The sequence below is a fragment of the Carassius carassius genome, chromosome 13 (assembly GCF_963082965.1).
Source record: "Carassius carassius chromosome 13, fCarCar2.1, whole genome shotgun sequence".
NCBI lineage: Eukaryota > Metazoa > Chordata > Actinopteri > Cypriniformes > Cyprinidae > Carassius > Carassius carassius.
This window is the reverse complement of record NC_081767.1, coordinates 7,437,497-7,464,046: the sequence shown is the minus strand read 5'-3', so window position 1 is coordinate 7,464,046 and position 26,550 is coordinate 7,437,497. Positions and strand designations below refer to the sequence as shown.

General features: G+C 36.7%; 2 protein-coding genes across 2 annotated transcripts; one reads left to right on the top strand and one right to left on the bottom strand.

The window, feature by feature from the left end:
• Positions 1–489: 489 nt before the first annotated feature.
• Positions 490–3,569, bottom strand: rnf7 (ring finger protein 7). Its single transcript, XM_059564665.1, has 3 exons — positions 3,339–3,569; positions 1,268–1,315; positions 490–945 (listed from the first exon to the last, which is right to left on the bottom strand). The coding sequence occupies exons 1-3, from the start codon at positions 3,562–3,564 to the stop codon at positions 827–829; spliced, it is 393 nt and encodes a 130-aa protein (XP_059420648.1). The 5' UTR covers positions 3,565–3,569; the 3' UTR covers positions 490–826.
• Positions 3,570–4,181: 612 nt separating this feature from the next.
• On the top strand, positions 4,182–24,924 carry trpc6b (transient receptor potential cation channel, subfamily C, member 6b). Its single transcript, XM_059564664.1, has 12 exons — positions 4,182–4,711; positions 6,647–7,403; positions 8,218–8,403; positions 8,596–8,760; positions 8,920–9,136; positions 10,320–10,547; positions 14,905–15,169; positions 16,766–16,961; positions 21,090–21,293; positions 22,491–22,547; positions 24,249–24,324; positions 24,743–24,924. The coding sequence occupies exons 1-12, from the start codon at positions 4,617–4,619 to the stop codon at positions 24,877–24,879; spliced, it is 2,583 nt and encodes an 860-aa protein (XP_059420647.1). The 5' UTR covers positions 4,182–4,616; the 3' UTR covers positions 24,880–24,924.
• The last annotated feature ends 1,626 nt before the right edge of the window (positions 24,925–26,550 follow it).

Below are 26,550 nucleotides of genomic sequence, written 5' to 3'. Positions count from 1 at the left end.
CTGTTGCAGGGTTTCAGTTAGCTCTTGCAATTTTAGTGAAAATTAGAGGAGTGCTGCCAGTTTAATAGGATTTGTCAAATTAGCACCAGCAGATTAACACCAATAACTTGGAGGTATCTGTAAGTGTTCTGTGATTTTGATAAGAGTTCTTTTTCAAACATCTCATTTAAGTTTTCAATACTATGCTTCACAATACAATTCATTTTCTGAAATATGCTTAAAAAACTGCCACTCTACTCCTGTTAACATCAAATAGGACTAAACAGTGACCTTGAAATTTAGGAAACTGTAGGTTGCTCTCTAATTTTGATCTCCACAGTATGCATGTATATAAATATATAATAGAAATGATAAATTATGCATAAATATGCAAATCTGTAACAGAAATATGTTCAAATCATCAAAAAATCATCCAGTAATATGCAAAAATACAATGTGCAAATCTTTACCAGAAATTATTCAGCAATCAGTAACACACACACCTATAAATCATTGAGATTTGTTTTTATTTCTAACACACTTAAACCCACACATTCTTAGCAAAACTTCAGTTAAATCATCACACATGATGCCACAAACCCCCAAGTGAATCTATTGCATCCTGGAGCTCTTCTTCTTAATGCTGTACTAGGTGACAGATGGTAAAGCCAACCAGTGTCACCTGGATTTCTGCCTATATCCTTGGTTTGACTTTGACGGTCACACACATGCACACAGGTTTTCCTACACACTCAGTGGCTGGAGATGCTCTGATAATCAGTCCGGTCTCTCCAAGCAGAGTAGTGCCAAAGTGGACGGAGGAAATGTAGGTCCAAAGCTTGAATCTTCACTTGCCGATCCTCTGTACCACCCAGTCCTGCTGACATAGTGGGCATCTATTGTTCTGCTTCACCCAGAGGGACATGCAGCAGTTGTGGAAGGAGTGGTTGCACTCTCCCCATACCACTGAGAGAAAGATGAAATAAGAGACAGAAATGTTTCAGACCCAGAAAAACACAGAAGTTCAACAGAAGACAGACAGACAGGTTTTGTAGTGAAAGTCGTGACATTTGCCAAGTATGGTAACCCATGTTCGGAATTGATAAATGACTCAAGTATATGATTTATTATAATATTGTAGATAATTAGCAAAATATATTGTAAAATATAAATGAAGTGAAATCTGTAATGGCAGTGAACAGTGAAGACACCTGCTTCTAGGGAATAAATGTAATTGATTAATTAGGAAGGCAATTAGTGTGCTAGCAGTGATGTTCTGTTGACTTACCAACACAGTCCTCTTGTTTGTTTTCAGCCTGGCATCTCAAGCATGCATCTGAAATGCATTTGAGGCTAAATATCATTCAACATTCATTAATTCATTCATTCAAACACACCCAGTCTTTTTAATTTTCATTTAGGGTAGAAATAAGTTGAAATTTGTGTCATTTTACAATTAGCCTTTCGCCGAGCCCCCCTTAGTTACTGTTGCTACTTCCGACAAACAACCACGACACGACCACCACGACAGATTGCCATGACGGAAAGAGGTATACCCGTTCGTGTCAGTGACCTTTTTTGGAGCAATACCTTCGTGATATCCTCCTGATCGAGGCAAAAGGGTTTACAGTATGCAGTGGAGGGATATATTGAAAATGTAAAAATACGCAATGAAGGAGACAGGACTACTATCGAGGCTAATGCTTACCGGTCTTAAGCGAAATCTGAGAAACCCCATGACCTGTACCTCAAATGCAACCAGCACAGCCTTGTGGACCAGTCATGCTCTTGCACTGCCGGGAAAGTTCTCTTTCATATGTTATGGTCTATTATTGTCTATTGCGAGTAGCTATTTTGTTCAAATACAAGGGTATGTTAGCTAGCTAAACCTACATGTTCGACACATTTACCTGGGAGTGGGGCCGTCCACACTGTTTTATCCATTGAAGGCACCACTCACGTTGTGTTTTCGGCTTTGGGAATGGGAAAAACACAACTCCTCCAGACAATGTCTCGGGGTATCTATTGTCCGATTTACAAACGCCGTGGTCGCACCGCTTCACCATCTTGCTTGGAGTCAAAGTTTGTCGGAACTGCTCACATAGTAACAGTTGATATGATGTGTGATTGGACAATGGCCGTTTTGGGGGAGGGGCTGGCCAGAGGCTAATTCTGTCAGAGGACAGACTTCCTAAAGTCATATGAGTCTGTATAATTACAGTTAGATTATATTGGAAAGCAAGTTAAAGGGTTAGTTCAGACAAAAAATTTAATTATGTTATTAATCACTCACCCTCATGTCGTTCCAAACCTGTACTGTTCATCTTCGGAACACAGTTTAAGATATTTTAGATTTAGTCCGAGAGCTTTCTGTCCCTCCATTGAAAATGTCTGTACGGTATACTGTCCATGTCCAGAAAGGTAATACAAACATCATCAAAGTAGTCCATGTGACATCAGAGGGTCCATTAGAATTTGTTAAAGAGCATCGAAAATACATTTTGTTCCAAAAATAACAAAAATTATGACCTTATAATTTTTATATATCTTAAAATGTGTTCCGAAGATGAACGGAGGTCTTACAGGTTTGGAACGACATGAGGGTGAGTCATTAATGACAATTTTAATTTTTGGGTGAACTAATGCTTTAACTAGGCCTACATGTACTTGTGATTAAGCAGTAAAGTACGGATGTGTCTCAAAGCTTACCTAGACAGCATTTTTTTATACATGGTTTAATTTATCAAACACCTGAATGCACAATGCAGGGATTTTGGCCACACAGGTGCGTTTTGAACCAAGCCCCTCTAAGACAAGTGGCCACCTTTGAAACATCTGTCAGGCATGCAAGTGCAGCTCCTATCAATTAGCAAATGGCTCTTTTATTCAGTAGGTGAAACAATTACACCATTCTGAGCATTGCAATTTCTTCCATTAATAAGAAAGGATTTCACGGTCTTGGTACATCTAAAGTCTTTGATTTGAACATTCATCACAGCACTTCTGAACATTGTGCGATTCAGTAGTTTTGGGTTTCATAAGGGCTTTTCACACTTGAAAACAGTTAACCCTGCCGGATTCTAAACCCCCAGGTAAATGGAATCATCTTGCTTCATGTTTTACACACTCATAATTAACCCGGGTTTAACAACCAACCCTGGGTATTCAAAAGCTGAAATTTCACACTGTACGTTCCATAACTCAGGGTTAACATTCTTATTTGCACATACGACTCGGTAGTGGCCGGATTCAGGTCGTGTTATCAGTCTATTCGTGGTCTGTTTAGTAAACCAGCTAAAAATCATTGAAAGGTACACAAAAGCTATTTCAGCTAGCCGGTTAGCTAGAGAAACACTCACCCATGACTTGAACCCGACAGATAGCGCAGGTGTCACACTCCACATCCCAGCTCCACATGGCTACCGCATTCCACTTCTTGAGGGAGAACATCTTGTCTCCCGCTGATTTGGATCCAGAAGAACCGCTGTGAGTGTGAACTAAACTCGGCTCATCACCGTCGTCTATCTCCGCCATGGCGAAGAGGCTCAAACAAAATGGCTGATAAACTGGTCTGCAGATACGCATATAGGTCTCTCACTGGAGTCGACTGTAAACAGGCTACTGCCACACGCAGTCAAGAAACATTTTCACACTTTCCCCTCATTTCTCCAAACCTCAACAAAACAAACGCATTCTTTCTTGAAAAAAAAAAAAAAATTATATATATATATATATATATATATATATATATATATATATATATATATATATATATATAAAATATTGGGTCATGGGTCATTTTCTGACCCATGTCTAAACATTTTGGTTTGGTAAATGATATTGAAAAATAAAAATACTTAAAGACACAGTTATGTTCACTTATATTACAAATCATGTATTTGTCATGTAAATCATGTAAATAGGTATTGCATTACTATCTTGTCTTCTATATCTTTTTAGTTTCCTTTTGTCTATATTTTTTCCTCATACTACACGCATCAATATATAGCTCACATATACGCCGATCCACAGCATCGTTGATGCATGTTTCATTATGTGAGCAGTATGCTATGTAGCTAGATTGTGATTGTTGTTAGGGGTTTTCTTGCACTTTTATGTTTACACTTTGTAAAACACTTAGCTCATGTAAAGTAAATGTATTATCATTGTATTAGTAGACTTACTCTGACAAATGCAAGTCAACATGCCAGCGCCCATGAGGGGGCGACCCGCTCCACGTAGCCTTTAATTAAGCAGATTTTTGACTGACTTTCCCTCATGTGAGTGTTTGTTTATCTGACATTTCTTAAGCTCAGATACAACGTTTCAAATCACACAATAATCTACTTTAAAAATCCCCTCATCAAACTAGAAAAGGCACCTTTTCATTGAACGGCTCGTACATCATAGCCGTGACGTCATCATACGTTCGATTCGCTGAGCACACTCGAAATAAGCCTCACATGAACGCGTGCAGTTCTATGGACCAAAACGACACCAGAATTCACATATTTAGTGAAAAACAAGTTTGAGCAGAATTTCCCTTAACTTTGCAGGGGCACATCTACTCCAGGGGTGAGCGGCTGTCTCGTGCGCATCAGTGTCAGTGAGAGATTCATGAAGACGGCAGCAAACCGATGTCCACTGATAACACTTCTGTCAAACACACTTCTGTCCATCAACGGATGAACGCCGACTTTGAAAAGTATTCTTTACCACGTTATTGCACGAGGTGAGTTCTGTTTATATGACATTTTGAGTGCCTGCACAATCCACGAGCACACTCTTATATTAGTAATGTAAAAGAAAAAATATAATTATATATATATATAATTTGCTTTATTTATAATACAATGGAATAGAATAAAAATACTTGTCATTGAACAACAGTACAGCCAAATTTAGTGCTTCTCAGTGGTACATTCAAACAAACAAAAAAACAAACCGATATATGTGTAGCCTACTTTTATTGAATTTATTGACAGCTGCACTGTAGTGTAAGACATGTTACATGTTTCTGAAATATTGTTCTTAAAATGTATTGATCATGCTGAAAATTTCTGATATAAAGAATTGACCTAAAAAAAGATATACAGGTATATATATATATAATTATTATTTTTTTTTTTTTGCATATGTTTATTACTAGACAAACATTATATGCTGGGCCCAGTGTAAAATGAATTAGGGTGATAACTGCCGAACTGGAACAGTTTAAGTTGTTAATGTGATTTTGGCATTTACTTTAATATTAGAGCAGACTGGGGCTAGTTGTCACACAGAGTAGTGACAACAGAAGTTGTAAGAAGATCTCAGAGGTCTTGATTTTTAAAGGGAAAAGTTATGTATAGATTGAAACGTGACAAAGAGAACATTGACACTGATGACAGTAATTATGCCCTTTGGCCACTGGATGAGAATTTTCATGAAGAACTAAGACAGTATTAGTGTAGGAGGGCTCGCTGATCTTTGTTAAGTGCTGTCATTGCTACAGAAAAAAAAATATTTCAACAAAATTAGGCAATTTAAACGCAATCATTCAGGCACATCCTTATTCCTTATTCTTTTTCCTGACATATACATCTGTTACCCTGTTTTAAACAACCTTCAAAGCTCATTATCATTTGGTAAATCACATTTTACATGTTTAGAAGTGTTTTTCAAAATTAATATGCATCTTAGATGCAGGTGGGGTGTATTTTCATTGGAAATCTGTGAAGATTATATATATATACAGCTAAACAGTTAAAACAATTCAATAGCATGATAGTGGACAAGCTACAGACTACTCAGACTTCAAAGTAGTCAAACTACAGTCAAGCTACTAACAAAAGTAGTTAACAAAGCTATTTACGTGGAAAATATTAAATATATAACAATACTATTTATAATAATTGTATAATGTATAATGTAATCAAAGCCTTGTTTCCAATCCTTATAAAATACGTTCTACGTTTTTGCTAAATCATTTATACGTTTTTGCTAAATTTAAAGAAAGTACCTAATTCACTGGATTTTCACACAAAAATGACCACCAGTGGCAGTAAAACAGCAACAACTTTTTTTTTTCCCTTTTTGATACCATAATATGACCTCACAAGTCACAACACTTACCATTGTGCATGATTTGTAAAGCAGTACGTTTTGATTACATCACTGGTACAGTACAGCACTTGCTATGTCAAAAAAATGAGTAAGAGTCCGCACAATAAAACCACACAATAAAACGTTACTAGAGTCACAATAATCTGTTTCAGATAAAACTGACCAGACATTTTGCATCACTTACTGGACATTAAATTTCAAACATCTTAAAATGTGTAAGAAGCAATTTTCAATTTCATATTAATTTGCAGAAATGTTGCCACAGGCAAGACTTTCTAACGAGTTGCTTATCTGGAACACAAGATAACACTGGCAAATTTACACAAGCATAATCCAGTAATTTCAGTAGTAATCCATGGGATCAGTAATTTCAAATGAGGTCGAAAGATTTCCTCAAGCAGATTTTGCAACAGGTTCAAGTTTGTTGTGTGAATTTACCACGTTGGCCAACAAAAACCTGCTTGGCTTGAAAGTGACATCCGCGTGAGCTGTGCTTCATATTTTGATAAGCTTTGAAAATAAAAAAAAGTTTTGTGATTTGATTTTCTCTCTGTTGGAATAGGTGGAGCAACGATGACCTTCATAGGCATGCATTGGCTAGGAGCCGGCGCATGGCTATGCGGAGACCGGCCTACATGTTTAATGCCCGCTACAATAGTCTATCGCCAAATGAAGAGCGTTTCCTAGAGGCGGCTGAGTATGGAAATATCCCTGTCATCCGCAGGATGCTAGAAGAACTTTCAGACCTCAATGTCAACTGTGTGGACTACATGGGCCAGAATGCATTGCAGCTTGCTGTTGCCAATGAGCACCTGGAAGTGACCGAACTCTTGCTGAAGAAAGAGAACCTGGCCAGGATTGGTGACGCTCTGCTTTTAGCCATAAGTAAAGGCTACATTCGTATTGTGGAGGCCATTTTGGGCCACAAGGCCTTTGCGGATACATCCAAACTCACTAGCAGCCCCCTCCAGGCAGAGACGCAAGATGACTTCTTCGCATATGACGAGGATGGCACGCGGTTTTCCCATGATATTACACCCATCATACTAGCTTCTCATTGCCATGAATACGAGATCGTGCACATTCTGCTAAGGAAGGGTGCCCGCATTGAGCGCCCACATGACTACTTTTGCAAATGCAACAGCTGCCTCTATCACCAGAGGCATGACTCTTTTAGCCATTCACGTTCCAGAATCAATGCCTACAAAGGATTGGCAAGCCCTGCCTACCTATCCCTGTCCAGCAAGGACCCGGTACTGACAGCTCTAGAGCTCAGCAATGAACTGGCTGTTCTAGCCAACGTAGAAAAAGAGTTCAAGGTGGGCATGATAAGAGTAGAAAATGAAGATTCTGTTAATAAATAATGGAACATGGAAGAATTTCTTATCCCAATTTACTGTTTTACATTTACATTTAGCAGATGCTTTTATCCAAAGTGACTTACAAATGAGGACAATTGAAGCAATCAAAGTCAACAAGAGAGCAATGATATGCAAGTGCTTTAACAAGTCTCAGTTAGCTTAACGGAGTACTGGTAGTAGTTTTTTTTTTTTTAAGAATATGATTAGAATAAAGAGTGCTGGAGTTGCTTATATTTTTATTGATAAGTTGAATGTTTTGTATGCTGTTTGAGTCTTTAACAGATGGTAAGACTGCTCTCTAAAAAATTTCTGCTGTTACATGTACATAACTACGTGCATGCCAGTTACATTTAATTTGCAAGCAATCATGCGGCAAACTCTGTCTGTGTCCTAAATAATGGCAAGAAATGTATTTGTGTTTGTGTTTTATTAAAGGGATAGAAATCCGAGAGCTTTCTGACCCTGCATAGATAGCAAAGCAACTACCACGTTCAAGGACTGGAAAGGCCTTGACCGAAAAACAAAAACAAAAAAACACTGAGACGAGTAATAAAATTAGAAGAAAATTAAAAAAGGAAATGATGACAAAATAACTATCCCTTTAACATTGTTAGTGAAAGCATATATAAAGTGTTACCATAATGTCTTATTTCTGAAAATGACTTGCAATAAGACATTTTTTGAGATTTTATGTAAAGATTTTATAAAATGGTGGTTTTCATCTTACTTGTGTCTACGTTTTCAACAGATCTCTGCTAATTTCCTTTCACAGAATGATTATACGAAGCTGTCTATGCAATGTAAGGATTTTGTAGTTGGACTTCTGGATCTGTGTCGCAATACAGAGGAGGTGGAAGCCATTTTAAATGGAGACGCAGAGGCAGGTGGCCACTTTGACAAGGGCGGCAGACCTAATCTAGTTCGATTAAAACTGGCCATCAAATACGAGCTGAAAAAGGTAGGTTTCTCTCATAATAAACATTAATATTTCATGCAATGATTTCAGTTAGTGATTTAATTATTAGGCAAAAGGATTCAGCCAAGTAGCCTTAAGTGTTAAAATACAATGGCTTAATCACTGTGGATGATAGTACAATAATAAAGGCATTTGTGCATTGTATCTCTGCCTGCTCTTATGCTTCCCACACAGTTTGTAGCTCATCCCAACTGCCAACAGCAGCTTTTGTCCATATGGTATGAGAATCTGTCAGGGCTCAGGCAGCAGACCACAGCTGTCAAGTTGCTGGTGGTTCTGGGGGTGGTGGTTGGACTTCCTGTTCTGGCCTTACTTTACTGGATAGCACCCTCAAGCAAGGTCAGACTAATAACTTTTAGTCAATGTGAATTAAGCCACGGATTAAAATTTTGCTGCTTATGTGATATTATAAGCAAGAAAATAAGACAATGACTTCTTACTACAAGACTTTATTTGAGAACATTCCTTATTTGTTTTGTGCAATGTTTTTGATTATAGTTGGGGAAGATCATACGTGGTCCTTTCTTAAAATTTGTGGCACATGCAGCTTCTTTCACCATCTTTCTTGGCCTTCTCATTATGAATGCTGCTGACCGCTTCGAAGGGACATCTCTTTTACCAAATATGACCATCCACGACCATCCCTCACAATTATTCCGCATGAAGACCACTCCTTTTACCTGGATGGAAATGCTGATCATTTCCTGGGTTGTCGGTCAGACATCATCTCACATCATGTTACACAACAACAAATCAAACTTTTTTTTTTGGTTCAGATCATTTACTCACCTGCATGACGTTGCAAACCTTTATGGCTTTTTGAAACACAAAAGAAGAACATTTGCAGAATGTTCACACTGCTCATTTTTGTATGATAATTAATCAATTCCAAAATCTATCATAAATGCACTATAGAAGTAGTTTATATGACCGGTACATATGAGTTTGGAATGTCATGAGGGTCAGTAAATATGACACATTAAACATCAAGCGTAACCCTATAAAGCCTACTGTATAATTTAAACACAAATTTCGAAGCCATCTAAATTATCAGCATGATTAAAACTATGCTGAAAAACTTGTTGTCTGATTGAAAGTTTAAACTTTGTTTAGCAAGTCAAATGCCAAGAGAATACAAATACAAATAACTTTTATATTGTTAGTTTAATTTTAAGAAGAATACTAACTGTACTAAAGCAATTTCAGTTGATCATCTATCCATATTATTTTTCCACAAAATCATGTGAGTAGCAAATATGATTTATCAGACTTGAGGAATGTTTATTTGTTCATCTTTCAGTAATCATTGTATTGCACTGCATTATACGCCACCCCCCCCCCACTACAATAAAAGAAGATACAGAATTTTGATCACCCCCCCACTACAATAAAAGAAAATACAGAATTTTGATCATAAAAATAAGCACATCTTACTTTTTGGCTATATAAATAACAACAACTACGCCAAATTGCATATTTTCTTCTCAGTTTATGCCTCTGAATAAATGTAAGGTGTTTTTTGTTTTTCTCATTTAGTATGAGCTCCATGTTATCCTATATTATACTATAAGAACCATAAAAGCCTGTGTATTAAATATGAAAGTCTGCTATAACAATATGAAACTAAAGGTTCAAAAAACTCTTCTAGTTCACTGTTTCCCACAGTGATGTACTGAAATGAATCCCAAATGACTGCTATAAGCACACAATGATTCAAAAAGGGGTCACAACTTCAAATTGTCTTACCATCTGTTACATTTGTTCTATTAAAACCTATTAGAAGTACTGTTTAACTCTTTACAAATTAAATCATTTTTAAGACACTAAATGTCTTTGGGTGCATAAATATTTTACGATAAAACTAATTAAAACTAATCTGTCTCTTCTTCCAATTAAAGGAATGATTTGGGCTGAATGTAAGGAGATATGGTCGCAGGGTCCTCGGGAATATCTGCTGGAGCCTTGGAATTTGCTGGACTTTGGAATGCTGGCCATTTTTGTGACTTCCTTCATTGCTAGATTTATGGCATTTTGGCATGCAAATGTTGCGCAGAGTTACGTTGACAAGCACTACACCGATCTATCAAACATTACCTTGCCCCTTGAGATAGAATACTATCGTCTTGGTGAGTATTGCTGTCAAATATTACTGAAAAATCAATGCTTTGTCCATTCAAAAACCACTTTTCTTAGTTTTTATATCATTTCGAGAAGTGGTCTATTTAGAATTAAAACTGCTAAATAATAATTAAAAAAGCTGATTATGGTTTCTACATCATTACTTCAATGCAAAATTATTTTTGCAACCATTATATTTGTGCAATGTTTTAAATTATAATTGAGGAAGATCATACATGGTACTTATTCTTTTTTGACCTTCTCATCATAAATAATAAATAAACAATAATAAAATAAATTATGATTTCTGCTACAGTAAATTTTTTCAACCATGCAAAAATGACTTTTGCACAAAAGTGAACGATGCTTTGGATAAAAAAATGGACCAAGTACGTAAATGTAAATGAAACACATTTTTTATGCATTTATTTGTTCCATTTCGAAAGGGAACTCGTGCTGCGTCGCCTAGAGGGTGATATGGGGAATGCCTCCGGCATGACTGGTGTCTGAAACATGAGTCTAAACACCGCAGCCTATGATGTCACAACTGGTGTGGCTGAGAGTATAAAAGGGCACCTGTGAAATATCTCATCCTCTTTCTTGTCTTCAGGAGATCGTTTATTTGTACATGAGTTAGGATCACATGTGTTTACCTCATGAGGGAGCAGAATGCGTGCACTGAAAGAATTTCTCAATGAAAGCTCCATTCACACCATCCCTCTACTTGAGGGATGCGAGACATGCTTTTGAGTAGAATGCTGTCTTCTCTTTGAGCAAGGTCGATGCTCTAGGTATGATGCATTCACATAACTGACTACAAGAGACAGGTATGGAACTCTTTCCTTTCTACTCTCTCCTGAGGGATAGTAGTTAGTGTTTGCATGAACGTGTTCAGCTCTCTATAAGGCACTTATAGCAATGCATTTGCTCCTGTTCTCGGATGATTCTTTTTAAAGCGATAGAATCCATTGTTTGAAATAGGTTAAATTGCATGCTTTTCTCAATGAGGTTACAGTAATTGGTTCTCCTTTCATCTTAGAGAGTTGTTATGCTGAGGCCTTTGTCCTCGGAGCTCCATCATACAATGGTGTGGGGTTGTTAGGCTTTCTGAGCCTCCTTGGCCTTAGGGCTGAAACAATTAGTCAAAATTATCGACAGCATTGATAATAAAAAATTTCTCAACAAGTATTTTTGTTGTTGAGTAGTTAATTGAATTATCTTTTTATACCTCCACTCCTAGAGCTCAGCAGGCAGTTAGGCTAGCCGGTTGGGTAGTATACTAAGTTGTTAGACTCTCTGGGAGCCTTCTCGGCTACTGACCTTAGTGTGGAGGGTAGGGCTGGGCGATATACAAAAAAAATGATATCTCGATATTGTCAATTTTTTTACGATATTCGATATATATCTCGATATGTTTGCATTTAAATAATAAAAAATAAAACATGATTTTCTTTTGCCCATAAAAAAAAAAACATTTAGATTAAACAGCTAATTTAAGCAGTTAAAAAATCTAGACCAAGAGATCACTTACTGCTTTTTATTAATGAATACATGTAGGCCTATATGTAACTGAAGCAGTGCAAATTAAGTAAGTTACAGAAAGTGCATTCTGTCAACTTTTTAGTGCATGCAATTCACAATTTAAACTATGCAACTGGGATAAGTATTTTATTTTAATTTTTTAACAAGTTTTTAAGCTAAGAACACAAGTCTGTCAACTGTCTGTGGTTTTAAGAGAAGCTCTGTGGCATGAAACTATTTTCCTACGGACACTAAAAACCCTCTTAGATGGGGAGCTAGTTGCTGAAGCACATAGCTATTTCTTATATATAAATATATATAAATGAATACCAAAGACTTTTGCATTCTCTCTGTCTATATTATGGAAACTGGTAAACATATCAGTGAAATTCCCCAATAGTAATTCCAAATGGCCATAGCCTATGTTTCTCTATTCAAACATCAGCGGTCGAGTAAGTGCATTTATTTTGCGATCACAAACGCAAACAATACAGTTGAGATCTCACGACAGAACACAGACCGGCTGAACGACGCTTTCATTAGATCGCTCAATTCCAGCTTGTTAGTGTTTTCAGATTAGCGTCGGCGGCTCTTCCGCAATGAGGAGTGAGCACGTGCCATGGTTGCCAGATTGCTTAAAATGAGCAAGCACCGGGAAGAAAATGTATCCTTGTAACAGTGGAGCTCTGGTTGGGAGATTTAAACTCTTGTTATCTGGCAACCGCTATCATTACAGCTCTCGTAGTAGAGGGGCGTAGAGCAGTCAGCAGTTACAGGTTCCTTTTTTGGACATTCGGCGCGTTCTTTTGCGAAAGTATGCTTGAATTTGAAATATTCGATATTCCCGATATATTCAAATTGTACATCGTCGTCAAAATTATTCCAATAGTATCGCTAATATTCGATATATCGCCCAGCCCTAGTGGAGGGTTGCTAGGCCGCCTCTCATTAAAGAGCTGGTATATTTAGGCCTCCACTCTGTAGAGCTTTGAGGGCCAGTTAGCTCTGAGTGTTAGGCTCTCTGTGAGCCTCCTTGGATGCTGGCCTGAATAAGAATGTAGTTAGGCTTCTTCTCTCCTGTTGAGTCCTCCATTCTTGAAAAGCTCTGGTCTATGATTGCATTGGCGGTGCGGGGGAGGGACTCTTTTTAGTCTTTGACTTAGCTCAGACAATAAGGCACTCATCCCTTCAGCCTGAGGGCGAGGGTATACCATTCCCCATAGCGCCTTCTAGGGGATGCACTGCAAGATCCCTTTCGAAAGGGAAAGTCTCAGGTTCATCATGTAACAGTGGTTCCCTGAGATTAGGGAATGAGATGCTACATCCCTTGGCCATGCTTCAGACATTCCTGCATACGTCTCCTTCAGATAAGAAGTTGATGATGTTTTCCAAAGGTGCCCTTTTATACTCTCGGCCGCACCAGTTGTGACAACATAGTGGTCAAGTTCATTGTTTTGTTTGGACTCATGCTTCAGGCAGCAGCCATGCCGGTGTCATTCCCCATAGCACCCTCTAATGCTGCATTCACACCAAACGCGAACAGAGCATCTGGCGCGAAAGATTTCAATGTTAAGTCAATGTAAAAACGTGTTTACGTGCGTCTCGCCTCATTCACGCATCTAGTTCTGACTACAATTTCCCGTTTGATGCCCGAGTTGAAAAATTTGAACTTTGGCGTCAATTTGCAACGTGTTAACCAATCAGGAGCCTGCTCAGGAGTCACTCATTCAACATGGAGGAAGGACTGATGTTGTCAGTGAGCAGTCAATCGGGGCTATATGTCAAGTATCACACACAAGTTCATATTTCAGGAATAAAAATTACCTTGTTTGGAAGAGTGTGTTGTAAATACAAATTTAACTTTTGAGTCTCGTACACGTTTATCGACCCGCTGCCTTCCCGCCGTTTTTTACAACTATTTTCCCCCTAATATAGCCTACAGCTACTTTTTGTACTTTTGTTTCATACTTTTGCGTCTATTTCATTCTAGACGCGCGAATGCATTCAAAATGTTCAAGCAGCAAACTAGACGCGGTAGACTCGAATGTGACGCTCTATTCGCGTTTGGTGTGAACGCAGCATAAGGGTACAGCATCTCGTTCCCTATTTTCTTAACCTTAAACGTTCTTTTGTTTATTTACAAATTTATTTTTGTACTTCCCACTAATATATTCTCCTCCAGTATGACAATGATGTGGTAGTGAGTTTACCCTTGTTGTCTGATCAATCACAGAATGTACTGATGACCTAAAAACTGTACAAAAAACATATTGGATTGTTTATTATTTGCATAGATTAAATGATTGAAATACTTACTACTATACAGTAATGTGTAGTTCAGAGATACATCATAGTAAAGAAAGACATAGCACAAGTATTAAAGCAATCATTTCACGAAAATGAAGATGTGAAAACTAAACTACAGAAAAATTATAAAGTTTGGAAAAAAATGAAGAAAAGGTAAAAAAATGTATGAAAAAAAATTATATTACAAAATAAACTTTTTAGAAACGATATATTCAGCTTCGCACCTTTTTGATTTCTAGAAGAAACAAACTTTAAAGGTGCAGTTCTTTTTGGAAAATGTCAGTGTCAATATTTCTGTCAATTAAATAATTTTTCCAAGGACATCTGCAGACTCTAATGTTTCATGAGACATTAATTTGGTTTAGAGGTTAATGGAGTGCAAAACCAACACTGACAAGTAGAAATCTAAATATGGCAGCTCACACTTTTTCTACCAATTGCTTTTTTCCCACCAAATATTTCAGCTTGACCTTTTGAAATACCTGAAGAAAAGATAATATGCTCAACCTTAACAAGCTTCCTTTGCATATCTTTTAGCTCGTGTCCACTGGGTTCCATCAGACCCTCAGCTGATCTCTGAGGGCCTTTATGCCATTGCAGTTGTTCTGAGCTTCTCTCGGATTGCGTACATTCTACCGGCAAATGAGAGCTTTGGGCCCTTGCAGATCTCCCTGGGCAGGACCGTGAAAGACATATTTAAATTCATGGTGATCTTCATAATGGTGTTTGTGGCTTTCATGATTGGAATGTTTAACCTCTACTCATACTATCGTGGTGCAAAGCAGAATGGCGCATTCACAACGTAAGCAATGAACATATCTGGTTGATTAACATCAATTCCTTTGATGATTGTTTGTCTTGTCCTTTGTAATTGAATCACATCTGTGTCTTTTTTAAGTTATATAATTACAAAAACGCCCAGTGCCTTTGGAAGCAATGTATAAGGACATACTGGAAGTAGGCGTTTGGCAAATTCAATTATCATGACTACCACGCCATGTGGACATGAGAATGAGTCCTTGAGTCTTCATACTCTGTAAAAAGGCTCAGAGTAATATGAAACAGAGAAGTAATTCATTGAAATACAGTGAAATTCATTAAAAACCTTGTGAAATAAAAATTGGACTGTTGTGGGTTTTAGGATGTCTAGAAGCTTTGAGGTCATATATTGAGGTCCAGCCCAATCTTATGAGAAATCTGAACTATTTTATATGAATTTGTATAATTTGTTTGGGATGGAAACAAATGATTTTTAGAAAACAACTAATCATGAAGCTCCACCCCCAATCCCTAGACCTAACCGATGGTCAGGTCAGTCAGATCTACACAGATTGTAAAAATTCATAAAAATGTACCACCAATTCGTCCAAATGCTTGATGTTGCAATTGGTACACTGGTTTTTAAAGCAAACAGTTTACTGCACTTTATTATTTTTTTAGTTATTTACCAATAGCAGCTTATTCAATCGGAAGTCTTAAAAGGTTTATGAAGGTGAATCTTTCAGAGTAGACCCACCATGAACTCAGTTTAATGGTACGCTTCAGAATTCTGGGCTCTCTATCGCCATCTGTGGTTGAAACATGTAGTTGAACAACTTAGAATTGTTTATAGAAAATATTATGGTGACCCTATGGTCATGCAGGTTTGTTTACACATTAAACTCGTGGCCACGTGAAAAATATGTCGTTCCCTCAACATCAGAATTTGTGGCCATGAGAAATGGATGTTGTTCCCTCAACATAGCATCTCGAGGCTACGAAATAAGGATGTTGTTACCTCGACAAAATGAACTCATGGCCACAACACATCACGTTCCCACCAGTTAATATCTTGTGGCCATGATATTTATCACTTTCCCACGAGTTAATATGTTATGGCCACAGCAAAAATAAGTGAACTGAACATGATTATCAGAAAAAGTGTGCAGTGTGTTTCTACAGGATGTTTGGGTGTTCCTTATGTTTTAGTTTTAACAGAGCAATAAACCATTTGCTGTTGCTAGTCAGAGGTAGTTGATAATACAGGGAGGAAAGTGATTCCAATTTCAAGAAAAAAGATTACATTTTTAATTGTATTGTATATTTAAGTTATTTTTCTCAACTTGACCTCAAAACTTAAAGACAGACTAGAAGACACAAAGCAACATTTTGGGCAATACTTTACAACAAGGTCCAGTTAAATAGTATTAGTTAATTGATTCACTAACATAAACTAACAATGTGCAATAATACATTTGTTACAGTATTTATTCATTTTTGTTAATGTTAGTTAAATATTAATAGATAATACGTTTGAATTTAATAATATATTAGTAAATATTGAAATTAAATAAGATTAATAAATGCTTTAGAAGTATTTTTCATTGTTCATGTTAATCGTCTGTTTTTTCTACTCCAGGGTTGAGGAAAGCTTTAAAACTTTATTCTGGGCTATTTTTGGACTTTCTGAGGTCAAGTCTGTCGTCATCAACAACGGGCACAAATTCATTGAGAATATTGGCTATGTACTTTACGGAGTCTACAACGTTACCATGGTTATCGTCTTACTCAACATGCTCATAGCCATGATCAACAACTCATTTCAGGAAATTGAGGTAATCATATTCTGAAATTAGATCTGTGGATAGTATGATGGTACAGGCCTGGGGTAAATGTCCAGGCACCATCATTTCCCATTCATACTCCCTTTTGAATGAGATACAAATTCTTTATAGTACTGTTGCATTTGTTCTCTCTGGTTACAGTATAAATTGATTGAGTTGGCTTTATAAACTGCACCTGTTTGTGTAAAAGCAACTTGCCTTTCCCAGTGTATTACGGTAGCATCCAACAGTGACATATAAATTGGTCATGCATAAATATTTTTGTATATGTTTCATTCAATGTAAGAATGTCATTATCAATCTATAAAAATGTATTGCGCCAGAGAGGTCTGATGTGGTAACAGGAAACAGAAGTCATTTTTGATGCATTTTATTGCCATCTGGGGGTCTAATTATTTGACTATTACTAATATGTCAATAGACTCCACTGTTAAAGTCATACTGTCCCCTTAACTGTCACCCCCCATTTTTTAAATAGGCATTAAAGTGCACTATCCAAACTAAAATTGCTGTAATTTATGAACACTTTGGAATATAAACATAAGGTTGGTCTCTTTTTAAAGAAGAAAATTAGCAGATGTTGGCAAAAGTGGAATTTAAAAAAAAAATAAAGTATCAAAGAGTTATAGAAGTTTAAATGTACTGTAAATAATATGCGCTATATTAATTTTATTTTATTTTATTTATTATAAATATTTTACATAACAGGTTTTACTCTAAAATTGGTATAAAATTAAAGCCTTGTGTCTAAATAAGTTATGTTATAAATTTGAAGTTGATATGAAAAAAATTGAGGTTCCTGTGAGATTTTATTTAGTTCGTCATACCACACACAGCCACTGGGAGTCATCAAAACTATTTAGAATTTTGCTTAATGAATTTTTCTCCAGATTTCTCTGTGAATTTTACTTGTATCTCAAAATAACCACCAAATATGAAATCCTGAGACTCAGACCTTTCCAATGATGTTTGTTGCCAAGATTATAAAAAGTTTTGGTTCTAGAAGACCGTAATGCATTATGTTTTATGACCCTGCCCATTAAGGGGGAGGTGACCGCCATTAGATTTTAAAGTACCATTTCCATGGTAAAGCAATGTCCGATTTCAAAATGATTTTCACAGGATGAATCTTGGGTTTATAGAGAAAAAGACAACAACAAAAAAGAGTGCCAAGCGTCCCACAGGTGGGACGGTGACAGTTATGGGGTTAATGTTTCAGCATTTTGTCACCTTGGAATTATAAGGTTCAACCTTTTGTCAAAATTGAGTAATTGACATATTCTTATTCTGTGACCACATATTTATGTTATGTGGTTTTTGTTGTTGTTGTTGTGTACATTTTGGGACTGATGTATGAAAGAGACTTGTTCCCCATATCACTATTTGAAATGCAAAAACCTTTTAAGCTCAATATCTCGATCTGCTCTCAAAACGCAGATAGAACCTTATAATTCCAAGGTGATGATTTGGTTTCATCAGATATATTAAACTTTATTTCCAGACCCAGAGGGATCCATAATACAATACAAAACACATACATAGTAATACACACACACAGGAAAAAAATATATATATATACAAGAAGTAAAAAAGACCTTCCACAGTGTTCAGTGTCTAACATACAGATATGTACACCAATGGTTCCACAGTCTGGACGAAAATCTTACAGAACTTCGTCTAGGGTTAGCCAACACAGCAATTAGGTCATTTTTTGACTCAGACACCCTACCCATAAATCTAAACATTAAGTTACGCAAGACTGCAGCACAGGTAGGTACCCCAGCACTAACAAACATATGGCTTGCACTGGAGTCTCTTGGAACTCTTAGCAGCAGCCTCATGCTGTCATTATAAGCCACTGTGAGCTTTCTAATGCTATCTTGCTTATAACGGCACCAAAGATAGGCAATATACAACGGTGTACAGTATGTTCTAAAGAGTGAAATCTTCACAGGGACAGAGCACATACTAAACTTACGACACAACATGTTCGCTTGCACATACAGCTTTCAACGCTGCCTATAAATATCCTTGTCATCAGACAGGTCATTTGCAATAATATGGCCAAGATATGTAATATCTGTGCATACATCAAGTACAGTACCAGATAGATAAAAATCAGGAAAATGTGAATGTTTATCATCTCTACTTCTTATAGTCATAATATTACTCTTTTTTGGATTATACTTTATATCAAAATCTACACCATACTGTGTGCATAGTCTCAAAAGCTGTTGTATACCAGCACTATATGGGCTAAAAATGACCAAGTCATCAGCGTACATAAGGTGATTAATTAGTGAGTCACCAACCCTACAACCTGTACCACAAGCATTTAAAATCATAGACAAATCATTCATATACACATTAAAAAGAAAAGGAGACAAAATTCCACCCTGTCGAACCCCATTGGTCACTTTAAAGGGAGCCGTTGTTACACTCCCCCATTTAACTCTCATTGTCTGATGAGAATACCAATAGACCAAGATTCTAATAAAAAAACCAGGGACCCCACTTTTAATCAATTTTAAAAATAATTTTTGATGATTAACACGGTCAAATGCTTTAGAGGCATCAATAAAGCACAAGAACATTGTGGAATTTTGTTTATTATATCTATCTAAAATTTCCTTCAGTGCAAAAATACATAAATCAGTTCCATGCTTTCGTTTAAAACCAAATTGATTATCCATAGACAGGACGTACCTCTCAACACAGAATAACTGTCTCCAACACTTTTGACATAACACTGGCCAAAGCTATTGGCCTATAGTTATCTGAGCTATTCAGCTTCCCCACTTTATCCTTGATAACATGTACCAGCTCAACAGACAGCATAGAGTCAGGTAACTCCCCATGAAGAAAAAACCCTGTGTAGCACATAGCCACCAGAGGACACAATTTCTTACTGACAAGTTTAAGATGTTCAGCTGTAATATGGTCCGGACGACATGCTTTATTATCCCTTAGCTTCAATATTGCTTCATGGATTTCAGAAGAAGTAATAACAACATCATCATTATACTCCACATTATCCACCACAGACAGATTACTTTTTACACAGTTTAGTAGTTCACAATAATGTTTCCGCCATAACTGTGAAATTTCATCAGGACCACTCACACCATCTATATTAGACGGAAGAGATATTTTGCAATTATTAATAGTTTTAATTTCTTTCCAGAAATCATTAACATTATTATTTTGCAGCTTCCATGCCAGTGAATCAGACCTCATCATGTTTTCATTTCTTTTAATATAGCGAAGTGCACATTTAAATCTGGCATTAGTGCTTTTTTTTGTTTCAATCAAGGGGCCATGCCTACTTTTGCCTGACTCAGCCCATTTTTTTTTTTTTTACTTCAGATTGATGTCATTTAGTTCTTACATACAGTACACTCTCAGAAAGAAAAATTCTTCATTGGTATCTATGATTCCACAAATAACCTTTAACAGTAATGTAATCTTTCCATTCCACAAAAAAAGCTCTTTATTGTGGAAGAAGGTTCTTCGGATTATTAAGCAGATCTTCACACTAAGAAAATTTTTACTTTTTAGAACTGTTGCATGAAAGGTTCTTTGGGGAACCCAAAATGGTCAATTAATGGCATTGCTGCAAATTTTATTTTGTGTTAAGAGTGTATATAGGGATACATATTTATAAATAAGCATGTTTTATTTGGTGTTAAGAGTATATTGGGAAGACTGAGGCTAGTTGTAACATGAGGCTAGTTCAGTAAAGATTTAAAAATCCAGTTACACAAACATGAACTTTCTCTAGCAGGCTTTATATATTATTTTCTAACACCTAGTTAATTTTTTTTTTTTGTGTGTGATTTCTGTCCTCCAATCTAAAATCCCCAAATTATAAAATGTTGTATCATTTTAAAATCTAAATTGTACACTTCTTTAGGTAAAATGGTTTGCTTAAAAAGTGCATCTGCGCTGCCTTTATCTTTATCTTATTTTGGTTATTTAAAGCAACACTATTCATACATGTATTAGTGCGAAATAATATTTGATGCCACTCTAAATGTACCTATTTGGAAATAAACAGATTTAAAGGCATTTCCAATGAAGTGTCATTTGCCAGTGCTTTGTTTGCATGTTTGCATCTAGGACGATGCCGATGTGGAGTGGAAGTTTGCTAGGGCTAAGCTGTGGTTTTCGTACTTTGAGGAAGGAGGGACGCTGCCTGTGCCATTTAACCTCATCCCCAGCCCAAAGTCAGTCATCAGCCTGGCTATGAAACTCAAACAGCTCCTGCTAATACCCCTTCATAGACACAAAGAGGACTTAAAAGAAGACACGGAGCTCAATGAGGTGAGATGAAGGAGAGACATTCTTAAAAGGATCATAGGATGCTTTTTTAAAGATCATTATTTTGTGTATTTATGATTTAATATTACAAACACACATTATTTTTCAAATACTTTACATTATTGTAGGTCCTCTATGCCTCGCCTCTCTCAAACGTGTCGTTTTCTACAGTCCCTCCTTCCGACAAGCACAGCCTGCTCTGATTGGCCAACTGACCCAGTGCATTGTGATTGGTCGAACACTGTTATCCATAATCGTGAGCTTCATCTTTCAAAATAAATGTAAAGATATTTAATAATGTCCTTTGTTCACCTTTCAGGTTGAACTGATGATAAAACCGAGCCATGTAACAGACAGTGATGAAGCTAAGCTTGTGGTGTTTGCAGTACACAGCTGACTCTGTGATGTGACTGTCTCTCTCACACACACGCGTGTGTGACGTGCAAAACTCTGCATTTGAACATTCAGTAGCAAATACTTAAACTAATAACGAAATATACTTAGAGTAGCTGATTCAGAAGTGACAGATTGTTGTAGCAAAGTCAGAATGACCTCTCCTAGGTTCAAGAAACGTTTGTCCATAAAATGCATTGCTGTTCTGTTGTAAGTAATCTTAATGATTTCTAAATGCATCTACTTTCAGAAGGCCAAATAAAGTGCTTTCGCCTAGATACACAGCATCTCCCTGACATGGCTGCTTCAACACTAACTGCCGTTACTGAAACCATGACTTTCTTTGCGTGAACATTTGGGCAGTATTACGCAAATATTTCCACATAGTGACGTAGACATGTGGGAGTGTGTTTAAACAAACCGTTTTTAGGAGGGCGTGGCAGAGTCTTAACTTTGATAAAGAATATCTCTTTGGTTTTGAGACTTTAGTCTTTGCAACTTTACATTCACCAAGAGCTTGTAACACTCTGAAGAGAAAGGAAAAATTTTAATTGCATTATATGACCCATTTAAATGACTAAAAATGCGTCTGATGTTTTCTCAGTTTTCTCAAAATGTTGCATTCAGTTTTATTTCTATAATGATGTGAGGTTCTCAATTTTACTGTCTAAGTTTTCCTTTGAATGTTATTGGTCTTTTGTTCCCTCTTATGGCAAGATTGTGCAACAACATGAGGAGCTTTTGATTTATTGAAAGAATAAACAATTTTTGGTTGGATATTCACAAATATATATTTTTTTCTTTCAGTCGGGTAAACAAAAAGAGTCCAGTGAGAAGAATTCACCTTATACAAGTCGTTACCAGGTAAAACACAACTCTTGACAAGTCACCGGAATGCTGAACATTAGTTAGAGACAACAATTTAGATTTCCAGTATACAGTCGTGGCCAAAAGTTTTGAGAATTACATAAATATTAGTTTTCAAAAGGTTTGCTGCTAAACTGCTTCCAGATCTTTGTTTCAGTTGTTTCTGTGATGTACTGAAATATAATTACAAGCACTTCATATGTTTCAAAAGCTTTAATCGACAATTACATTACATTTATGCAAAGAGTCAGTATTTGCAGTGTTGGCCCTTCTTTTTCAGGACCTCTGCAATTCGACTGGGCATGCTCTCAATCAACTTCTGGGCCAAATCCTGACTGATAGCAATCCATTCTTTCATAATCACTTCTTGGAGTTTGTCAGAATTAGTGGGTTTTTGTTTGTCCACCCGCCTCTTGAGGATTGACCACAAGTTCCCAATGGGATTTAGATCTGGGGAGTTTCCAGGCCATGGACCCAAAATTTCAACATTCTGGTCCCCAAGCCACTTAGTTATCACTTTTGCCTTATGGCACGGTGCTCCATCGTGCTGGAAAATGCATTGTTCTTCACCAAACTGTTGTTGGATTGTTGGAAGAAGTTGCTGTTGGGGGGTGTTTTGGTACCCTTCTTTATTCATGGCTGTGTTTTTGGGCAGAATTGTGAGTGAGCCCACTCCCTTGGATGAGAAGCAACCCCACACATGAATGGTGTCAGGATGCTTTACTGTTGGAATGACACAGGACTGATGGTAGCGCTCACCTTTTCTTCTCCGGACAAGCCTTTTTCCAGATGCCCCAAGCAATCGGAAAGGGGCTTCATCTGAGAATATGACTTTGCCCCAGTCCTCAGCAGTCCATTCACTATACTTTCTGCAGAAGATCAATCTGTCCCTGATGTTTTTTTTGGAGAGAAGTGGCTTCTTTGCTGCCCTTCTTGACACCAGGCCATCTTCCAAAAGTCTTGGCCTCACTGTGCGTGCAGATGCGCTCACACCTGCCTGCTGCCATTCCTGAGCAAGCTCTGCACTGGTGGCACTCCGATCCCGCAGCTGAATCCTCTTTAGGAGACGATCCTGGCGCTTGCTGGACTTTCTTGGACGCACTGAAGCCTTCTTTACAAGAATTGAACCTCTTTCCTTGAGGTTCTTGATGATCCTATAAATTGTTGATTTAGGTGCAATCTTAGTAGCCGCAATATCCTTGCCTGTGAAGCCATTTTTATGCAAAGCAATGATGGCTGCACGCGTTTCTTTGCAGGTCACCATGGTTAACAATGGAAGAACAATGATTTCAAGCATCACCCTCCTTTTAACATGTCAAGTCTGCCATTCTAACCCAATCAGCCTGACATAATAATCTCCAGCCTTGTGCTCGTCAACATTCTCACCTGAGTTAACAAGACGAATTACTGAAATGATCTCAGCAGGTCCTTTAATGACAGCAATGAAATGCAGTGGAAAGTTTTTTTTGGGATTAAGTTAATTTTCATGGCAAAGAAGGACTTTGCAATTCATCTGATCACTCTTCATAACATTCTGGAGTATATGCAAATTGCTATTATAAAAACTTCAGCAGCAACTTTTTTCCAATTTTTCCAATTTTCGAATTTCCAATATTTATGTAATTCTCAAAACTTTTGGCCACGCCTGTAGGTTACTAAATGCCTCAATAAATTTGGTGCTATTTTTTCTCCCTACAGAGGATCATGAAACGGCTAATCAAACGATATGTCATCAAAGCACAGACTGACAAAGAGGGAGATGAAGTTAATGAAGGTACAATGTTGTGCTGTTAATTAAGTTTAGATCATTTGTATGACTTCTGCCTCCAAACTAAAATCCCTTTATTATTAAACTGTTGTTTTCTTTTTCTAAAAGGGTTTCCTTTAAACTGTTATATATTTTTATTTATGGTTATTGTGACGAGTGGAGCCGGGTTGAGATCCGTGGGAACAGAGCGAGGCAGGTGTCTCTCTTTATTATTTACTCCACCGGATCGTTCCGTTCCCAAGGCTCTCGGCCCCACCCCACTCGTCACAGTTAGGTTTAATTTTTTATTTAAAATGTGGTTTCCATTGGAACTACTTTTCTAGGTTGTTGCACTTCTGTTTGTGTGTCAGTCATGTAATGATCCAGTTATGTAAGCATATCACTGATGATAGAAGGTCTTTATCAATCTCTTTGTGTCTTACAGGGGAACTAAAGGAGATAAAGCAGGACATCTCTAGTTTACGCTATGAGCTGCTGGAGGAGATGTCCCGTCAGACGGAGGAGCTAGCAGAACTAGTCAGGAGACTGGGAGAGAGACTAGCCAGTCAACAAAACCTGTAGTTTTTCTCATTATGCTCAGTGGTGATTCTCATTAGATTGTTAATAATACAAAATAATTACATTTTTTTCAATATCATAAAATAATGGTAGTACAACAAATACTATGACATTTAAATACTTGGAAAATACATTACTAAATATTTAATAACATATCAGAACTTGGATTTTAAAATATCACGTCTTAATTATACTTAAATAGGCTTTTTAATTTCCCTAGGGGTCAGTTGCATAAACACAGCCATGTAAGATTGTGTCTTAATAACTAGTCTGACCAACTAGCAGTTAGCAAAAGGGTTTCATTCTAAAATTAGACATTAAAATAAGTCATAGACAGTCTTAAAGAATAAAAAAATGATGACTAAATTAATACTAGTCCAAGCAAATTATTCAACTGGCTCCAAAACATGTTTTGACTGGTAGAGTAAGTTGTGAAAATTACTCAACATTAAGTAATTTTTGCTTGTTTTATAAGCAAAGTTTCCTCTGGAGAGCATTAATTCTGCAAAAATGAAGCTGAAATTAAATTAATTAAAAATGTTATTACATTTCAGAATATGTTTTTGGGACTGACAATGCTAAAAATTCTGCTTGCCATGCCATAACCAAGCCAAAACACAGTGCCTACACAACAGATCAAATGTGTTTTGACTGAATTTTATTGGATTTCATCATACTGTGTTTTCACTGAAGCTGAGCATAGTGGAGCCAGAACAGATGTCAGTCTGAGACCTAATGTCACTGTTAATGTGTAGTTACTGTGTTTTGCTTGGTGTTAATGATTTTGTAAATCTATCGTATTTTAACATGTTATAATAGAATCACAATTCTAATTATTAATTATTCAATGTGTGAAGTCTGACAGTTATAAGGTGCCAGTATTACTATGGAGTCAATTGTATATTTATAATAAAAAATGAAGAGGTAAAAATAAATGTTTCTTTAACACTAGTTGTTCTTTCACACTATAAACTCTAATACGTTTACTACAGGTAGTTACTTTGAGGGAATGAATCCCTCATTTTGGTAGTGGGGTTTATCATAATTTGGACACCAGTTGTTGTTCACTTATTAATTATAGGTCCCAAACCTATTGAAGGAACAAAATATCTTATTCTGCATAGTTGCATTTACTAACTGCCCGATGAGCAAGATCTCCCTTGTGAAAAAGATGGGTACTTAAGTGAATTGAAGTAGAGCACTGCGCTATCAAGCGCAAGGTTGGGGGTTCGATTCCCCGGGAGCACATGATAGGTAAAAATTAATAGTCGGATTGCACTGTAAGTCGCTTTGGATAAAAGCGTCTGCTAAATGCATAAATATATAAATATAATATAATATAAAACTAGCCAACAGGCCAGTAAACCATCTTAGAATTGCATAATTCCTATTTAAAACCTAAGGTTTTTTTAATTTAAATTTTTTAATTAAATAAATTTTTTTTTAATTTTTATTTTGATAAATGCTTTGTTTGATGAGTATGGCTAGCCTTACCTTCTTTTTAAAAATGCCACTTTGTTTTGAAATAGTGTTATTAATTTAGTAGCACTGATAATTGTTTTCAGCACTATCTACATACAGTCATTAAAAAAATATTATAATACTAGCAAATATTATTATATAGTGTGGGCATAATTAGTAGTTAAGTGGATATTCTGATCAAGTCTGATCAAT